This window comes from Nicotiana tomentosiformis, chromosome 3 (assembly GCF_000390325.3).
Source record: "Nicotiana tomentosiformis chromosome 3, ASM39032v3, whole genome shotgun sequence".
Taxonomy (NCBI): domain Eukaryota; kingdom Viridiplantae; phylum Streptophyta; class Magnoliopsida; order Solanales; family Solanaceae; genus Nicotiana; species Nicotiana tomentosiformis.
Window position 1 is genome coordinate 87,136,806 of NC_090814.1, and position 7,917 is coordinate 87,144,722.

A 7,917-nucleotide genomic window follows, 5' to 3' on the forward strand; every position below is an offset into this window, starting at 1 on the left:
AACTAAGTAATTAACGAATACAAAAACTAGTAAAACTATCAACTAACAAGACTAAGGAGGTCTAGAGTTATGATTTCCTCAATTGTCGGAATTCTCCCTGCTATGTTTTCTATAATTTCGCATTAGTATTCTCTACCGATCGTGAGTACTTCGGGTATCATAATTCTCTTCCGAGCAACTACAATAATTTACTAGACATATTCTTCCGAACTACGCTAGCTGGCACTAATTCACCGCTCACTAAGATCGCACCAAGGTTTCGTTATTCCTAATCCCATCTTTAAACCCTCTGTATTTACTCCTCACATACGTTAGGAGTGATATTATTCAACAACTACCTAAATATGTATTATTTTCCAAGCAATACACACTAAATAGGCACAGTCAATTGATGGTCATTCAATCAACAACAATAAATACATAGTTGAACAAGTAGAGAAATCCAACGGCTCAATTATATAAACACGTAATAAGAATTCATCCTACAAAAGGATCCATCAAAACCCTAGATAACAAATTAGCTATTCATAATAGTATGCAAAACAACAATACTAGAATTGATAAATAATAATGAAAATAGGAAGAAGGAAGTTAAAAACTCGTAGAAGAATTCTCCGTCTTGCTCCTAGTGTGTTCTTGCCTCCTGCAATCGATAATCCTCTCTAAAAACGTCTAATCCCCGTTCAAAAGTGAGTTTAAGGACTATTTATATGTGATAGGGTTTGCATGGGGCGAAATAATATGAGCCCACTTCAAAACAGCCTTTTTAAGTTAGCTCGTTCAATCTCTCATGCACACGCGAGAGTGAACGAGCGAAGTGCTTCTCTTTTTCGTTTCTTTCTAGATCTCTCGTGCACTTCCATGCCTTTTTGCCATACTCCGCTGTTTTTTTCTCAAGCTTTTCCTTAGCTAACTCATTCACTCTCTCGTGTGCACGCGAGAATGAACGAGCAAAGTTCTTCTTTTGCTCAATTTTCGTCCAACTTGCTCCAACACATAAGAATGCACGTAATGAGTGTAATTTACTACAAAAACTCATATAACCCACCGTAACCACACAAGTTATGAGATGAAAGTACAACGAAAAATATGCATTTTTGACCGTTTATCAATAAGAAAGTCAAAGTATTCTATACAGTTAAATTGAACTCCGCGTACATAACTCCCCATAACTTAATTGGGACAAACGACATTATAATATATTCTTCAAAATTCACAAGTTCATAAGGGGAAGGGTCTATTGAGTTTTTGTACTAGAATATACCTTTAGCCTTATTGTTTTAATTTAAGGCCGTACACCCTCTTAAAATGCTCTTTATATTTGGGTCGTACTCGTCTCCAAATGTCCGATATTATTTAAGATTAATGTCGATCCCTGAAATAGGCTCGAGCTACCATCATAACAAGGTGATGTATTGTTTACTCCGGAGGCGTATAGTACTAACACAAGTATCTTCGGCTTGTAGTTAATTTCACGAGCTATTTCCTCCTACACTTTATCCGAATTTAAATCTCTAGATACGATCCTTGTAAGAAGAGTACATAAAGAGAAAATAGTTCAGTAATAGGAGACATCAATCGGGGTCCACTTCAATGCTCCAATCAATAATGACCTTATAATTAAGATGATATTAGAAGCAATAAAGCAATTAAACTATTAAGAGTATTGAGTGTCAATCAATGAAAAAAAAACTCATCGAGAACGTGTTTTTAGTTTTGTGACCTTATTTTATTCTGTTGTTGGGATGTTTTTAGGCTCCGCTCGACCCTAGTGACTGTAATCTTATTATTGGTAGTATTTAAAGAAAGGTTTGGCGACTTCCGGGGCAAAAGAGAACCAATCTTGTGAAATAATAGTAATGATCTTCACTTGATTAACTTTCTTTTTGTTGAGCCTACTAATTACTTTAATTTTTATGTGAAGGCTCACAAAAGGGAAAGCTACAAGGAAGTTAGACAACCGGTCCACCACACTTGAGGATCTTAGGTAATAAAGTTCCTATATTTTCCAAGTCCAAAATTGGTGTGTATGAGATTTGTTACTTTTAGCACTTTTAAAACACCTAAAATAATTCAAAGGTTAAGATACTTTTAGTAGCAATCTTATTGTACTTTGTGATGATTCTTTCTTAATGCTTTTTATGTTTTCATGTGAAATCTTTGATGCGATACTTCAACATCCTTCATTCCTTTGTGTTTAAAGATTGTATGATGAGATGAAAGGTCCCCTAACTGGGGATGGACTAGTTAAGCATAATAAATGTGCCAAATCACCTTACCTGTGACCAGCTTTCTATATATACTTAGAAAATATAGATTCAACAAGAAAAGTGCTACAGTGTGCGATTTATGCAGCACTGAAGAGGAATTCCCTTAATACATTGGTAACTTAAAGTATTGCGTTGGAGATTTAAATTTCAACATTTGTATTTTCAAAAACCCAAGAATTTTCATGTGCTGTGAGCAATTTCATATTTACTTTTCTTTCTGGTTTTATGAAAAAGAGAAATTTATAAGCAGCTTGCTCAGTCAAAGGTATGAACAAATTTGCCACAATTAATGTTGGTGCTGAACGTCATCCTCACCCACATCTATCTCTATGAACCTCATTTGGAGATGTCCAGCTGATGATTTTTCTCGTCCTTGAAACCAAATCCCAAAATCACCAGCGCGATAAATTGTTAAACAACAGCGACATCTAATGAAGTTTATGCCTAACCACCACCCACAGAAGGGGAAAGAAAGGGGGAAGGGGATGCAGTAGACTTTTTTTTTTCTTTCACTGTATAAGTGCCGAGGGAGGAAGAGGATTAGATGTACTTCGAAAAAAAAAATATAATGCAATAAAAATAAATACCGAGTTGAAAAACACCCAAAAAGAGGGAAAAGAAAAGCAGTCCATAACTCCGAAGCCCTTACAAAAGGTAAATTCTGTAAGCGAGTTCAGAAATCTCAATCCACAGCAGAGATCAAAATTTCCACCTTAAAAAGGAAAATATGGACAACTTCTACAATCAATACCAAAAATGACAACAGAAAAAAGTCACAAAAGATAACAAGAGCTTGACTTCTAGATTTCCCATTTCTTCAGCTCCATGCCATCTGGAGGGCTTCCTTCGACCTTCTTTGCACCGACTTCTTTCCAGTTTGTGGACAGAACAGTCCCATTAGATTCCACCTGAGAGGCAGCACATATACGAAATATATTACTTTCCACTTGTGTGGGAGGGGGGCAAGGAAGATTTGCAATCAGTATACCAAGTTTACAAGTCAGTCAAAGGAGAACAAACAAAATCTAACATGCACCCTTTACAGGGACTAGAAATATTGAGATAAGCTACAGACAGCTCAGACAGATATTACTTCCGAAACGTAAGAAATGGTGCAGAATGATAAGAAGTGTTGCGAGATGTTCTAGCAATGAAGGTATTTAAAAAGAAAAGATGAAGAATTGCAGGTGGGTAACTCAAAGAAAATGCAACAGGGAAAGCTAAGTACATGTGGTACTCCAAAGCACTGCCCTAAGAAGACTATGTCCATAAAACCAGAGACAATTATGTTCATCACAGAAACTGTTAATAGGTAGGTCGTATAGCATTGTCCGGTGAAGTCAGTCTCATAAGTAAATCATGTCAGATCCCAATAATTATTGGGTTTCATATTAATAGAACACTGCACTCATATTAACATCAAAGCATCCCTTTATAAAAGTGTATATTAACATCAATTATATAGACAGGCACCGGACTTACAAAGGATTTCATCATGGCTCTTCTGGTGTCCTCATCAGCATCTTTGTAAATGTCTCGGAAAAATTTGTTCAATGCTGCATCTCCATCCAATTTTTCATCTTTTTCCTGGAATACAAACCAGCATTGAGGGACTTAGAAACTAACTGCATAGAACAGCCACCCTATTGTGGTCTATTTAATCAAAGACACCAAACAGAAGACTTATATTTTTACTACCTCCTTTTTCACTTCAGCCTCTAATTTATCCCAATCCACGTGTCTCAATTTCGAGGAAGGATAACTGGGCCGGGGGGCATCTGTAAAATGCAAACTATAGTAAGCTTTGCTTCTGAATAAGTGTAACCAACAAATTTGGTAAATTCACTGGTCATTGTAAGCAGTCCAATGGTGAAGAAAACAACTGAAAATTGACAAATACAGTGAAGGGGAAAGAGGAATGGTTGATAGCCAGAACAACATACTACACAAGCAAGAAGGTTACCTGATAACACATTAGGCCTCTGCACTACAGCAGGCTCCCTCGTATATTCAAGAGATGTCCAGTGTAAGGGTTCAGCTTTTGCAAGGCGGATCTCAATTTTGGTAGACATCACTTCGTATCTGCATTTTGCAGGTGTTATCTGCATATCAAGAGACAAAATTACAAGATAGCACAGTAAGCATCTTCAATTACTTCGGCAACAATTTGTCAGAAATTTTAAATGGGGCTCTGTCCAGAAATATCACAGCCACATTTTTAGCTTAGGCTTACCTTCCCAAACAACCTAGGCTGGAAAGAATAAGCTTCGTCGCCTGGCACATCAATGCTAACACTAAGCTGTAAAACAACCAAAGAAAAAAGAACTTGCTTCGTCATCCAATTATTTTAAATAAAGATATCTCAACAGGATCAAAAAATGGTATAAAACATACTATTTGTTCACCAAAGTCAACAACAACATTCTTGGCTGGTATACCCTTGGCAAATATAGTCACCACCACCTCCTCTGGCTTCTGGTAAAATTCATGCCTGCAGTTACATACATTAGATTACCCTGTGTTTTCCACAAAAAGAATACCCGAAAGAAGGGGAAAAAACCATTCCAAAAGCTAATCACAAGGTTGCAGTAATCATTATTTTATAAGGACAAGGTTGCAGTAATCATATAAGTATGTTTTTTTAATTAAGAGTAATCATATATGTTTAAAACATAAAAGCAATAATATTTGAGAAAGATTAAAACATAAAAGGAAAGAATATTTTGCAAGTACCATCTCAAACTTATTCCCACATTTGGTAAATTATTTAGCCTATCAAAGGAAAGTATGATGCCAGTGTTACTGAACTTAACGATTCACTAACATGCAAAGGTTTTGACCTAACCTGTATTTTGGTCTGGCAGCAGATCCTTGATAGGACAGGTTGACAGTTGGTTGAGCATCTTTAGGCGCAACAGCAACATTGTCCAAAGACTCAGATGCAGAGGGGGCTACGACATTTCCAGAGGTTTTATCCACCGACTGATTAGGTAGTTCTCCAGCTTCCTCTGAATTTAGCCAGCAAATATCATCAATTAGTTTTACTAAGGATCATGCGGCTTCCAAAATCATGGAAACCATTCTTATAAGATATGAATGAAGCATCAGGTGTTCCATTAGCATAGCAACATCATTATACACATAAATCTGTCAGGAAAATAACCGCAATAATTTCAAGAAAACTGTAGGTTCTATTAGTTTTGAACTATAAAAAGCCAAATTTCTCATATTGTCATAAAACTGCTTGTTAGAGCAAAATATAGCACCAAGTCACCGTAGGTGCCATGGGTCGATTAGAATTGACAGGATTTGTGAAATGTGAGAAGAGCCAGCTTCAAAGGCAGTAAATTACCTGCAATGCGTTCATCACATTCTTTGATTAATTTTGTGAACCTTGACTCTGCCGGTGCTAAACTAGCACCAGTTTCCAAAGCTGCTTTTGCAGTTTGGTACTCTTCAAGCTTCATACAGGCCAACCTGGAAAAGCACCAAAAAAGGAAATTAATTCAATAACACCGTATCTAATGACACAAACACTGACAGATAACAAGTGCTACTTCAAAAAATAATATTGTTACACTTCGACTTCGTTATTTATCAAAAGTGAAGGTAAAAGCTAAGAAAGTATAATAACAATAACATGGTAATGTAGTAAGATATTTCGGGGAGTGGGGTGAAATGGTGTGGTTGTGGGAAAATCTATGATGCTGCTGCAGTCTCTTGGAGGATGATGAAAATCAGACATACTGAACAAATCAATAAATCATGAAATGACAAATCTTGATTTCACAGTCAGCTATTGTAACGTCCTAAGAAGTTAGATGAGCTAGATCACCAAATCAAGAAAAGCATGTAGTGAACAGGCATGGAACACCACAAAATTCAATCAGCGAGAAAACTTAAAACAAAATTATACCATCACCACATAAGAAACTAAAATAGAAAGGTTATTAACACTCACCCCTTACGCAAATATGCTTTTGACATTGAAGGATCTAACTCAATGGCCTTGTTCGCATCAACAACAGCTTCTGCTCATAGGGAAACATGATTACAGTTACTACCATGCTTAGAAGTTATAACTAATAATTGATAAGCATTACAATTAACAGTATATAGTGAAATATGATGCTCTACGCAGACACAAAAGAGATGTCTTTCCAGGATGTTACACCAATGAACTTCATGCAAACTTATAAAACATTATAAATCTAACTAGAAACTCCACAGATTAAATTTCAACAACTGCAGATACTTTAGTTACTGACTAAGGGCAATAAATAAGAAGAAAGTTAGGGTTTTGGTTTATATATCCTCTATTCATTCCGGTCTATTCCAGTCCATCTAGTTCCGATACTAGAAAATTCACTTTTATATCAAATTAGGGATTCGCAAGATTCTCTAAATCTGGCACTTATCAATAAACAGACATACAGGTTCTAAAACAAATACCGGATCTAACATAAGTGTACCAACAACGACACCAAAATCTGAATCCTAACTACAATTGCATAATAAAGAAAGTAAAAGCAAAAAAAAAAAGGCTAAACGAACAATCCACCAGTGCCCCGCACTCATGTAGCAAATAACCTAAAACTTTTACAAATTCAATAAACCGTAGACCGCAATAAAAGCACAGAATTATTCAATCAACGCTGTTTCTTACCAATTTGTATCCTTTGTCAGTCAATTTACCAGTAAATTAGCCACACACAAAAAAAAAAACGGATTAATTAGAGAGAAAAAAGGATACCAGTGAAGTAGTTGAGTTTGATATTGGCCTGAGCACGGTCGGCGAAAAGCTCAGCATTCTTAGGGGTCATGGCTATGGCTTGAGTGTAAAGGTCAACGGCGAGCTCAAAGTGGTCGTCGATGAAAGCTTCTTTAGCCCTAATCTCCAGATCGGACGCCATTGGAAGGAGCACAGAAGAAGCCTCTAGAACAAGACGGAAAAGGAATTGGGATGGATGGATGGATTGAGATTTGAGACTATAGAGATTCTTTGGCGTATTACGGCTCCCCGGCCCGATGTATATAAAGATCAATAATTGGGGTTTGTATTTGTATAATTTGTATAAGAATAGGAAAAGACTAAGAAAAGGGTTTAACAGGTCAAGTCTTCGCCAGCTATCTAAGTATTTATTTCTTTTATTTTGAAAGAATTTCAAGAAAATAGAAAATAAAGGCGACTTCACATGTAATAAAAAATGGCCCATATTTTTAAGTTTTACCCGATCTAATCTATATTGTATATATTTTAAAAGTACTAGCAAATTCAAAATCTGTATTTTTATAACCATTACTTCGAAAAGATATGGAGTTAAATTTGTGTTCTCACAACCATTGCTTTCACTCTCTTCTTCTCATATCTTCTACATATGCTTCAAGGGGTTATTTTTCGCTCCCCTCCCATGTGTCACCTGTTTGCAATGCAAGAAAATTGAAGAGTAGAAATCCATCATTGAAGGCCATTCAAAGTTTTGCGGTCGAAAATAGAATTTTTTGAGTTTGTTAGTTGTTTGGATTGGGTGTTGTTCCAATTGATTGAAAATATCAAAATAAGTTCAAAATTTAAATTTGAAGTGATTTGGAGTAGATTTGAGTTAAATTTCAAAAAAGACGCAAGGAAGAAGACGAAATCAGTTTT

The 7,917-nt window shown here is 36.0% G+C and overlaps 1 protein-coding gene across 1 annotated transcript; it reads right to left on the reverse strand.

The window, feature by feature from the left end:
- Positions 1-2,824: 2,824 nt before the first annotated feature.
- Positions 2,825-7,376, reverse strand: LOC104085906 (protein SGT1 homolog). The gene is made up of 10 exons (XM_009590030.4): positions 7,024-7,376; positions 6,232-6,301; positions 5,623-5,747; positions 5,116-5,278; positions 4,665-4,761; positions 4,504-4,569; positions 4,234-4,372; positions 3,969-4,048; positions 3,753-3,857; positions 2,825-3,178 (listed from the first exon to the last, which is right to left on the reverse strand). Exons 1-10 carry the CDS (start codon positions 7,181-7,183, stop codon positions 3,071-3,073), a joined length of 1,113 nt encoding a protein of 370 aa, XP_009588325.1. The 5' UTR covers positions 7,184-7,376; the 3' UTR covers positions 2,825-3,070.
- Between the last annotated feature and the right edge of the window lie 541 nt (positions 7,377-7,917).

Bases quoted from the DNA above. Each gene is read 5' to 3' on its own strand.
- LOC104085906 (XM_009590030.4), bottom strand. From the start codon at position 7,183: ATGGCGTCCGATCTGGAGATTAGGGCTAAAGAAGCTTTCATCGACGAC. The intron at 5,279-5,622 runs GTAATTTACTGC...GGCTAAATTCAG, and splicing joins ATGTGATGAACGCATTGCAG to AGGAAGCTGGAGAACTACCT. The intron at 3,858-3,968 runs GTAGTAAAAATA...TTTGTATTCCAG, and splicing joins AGGCTGAAGTGAAAAAGGAG to GAAAAAGATGAAAAATTGGA.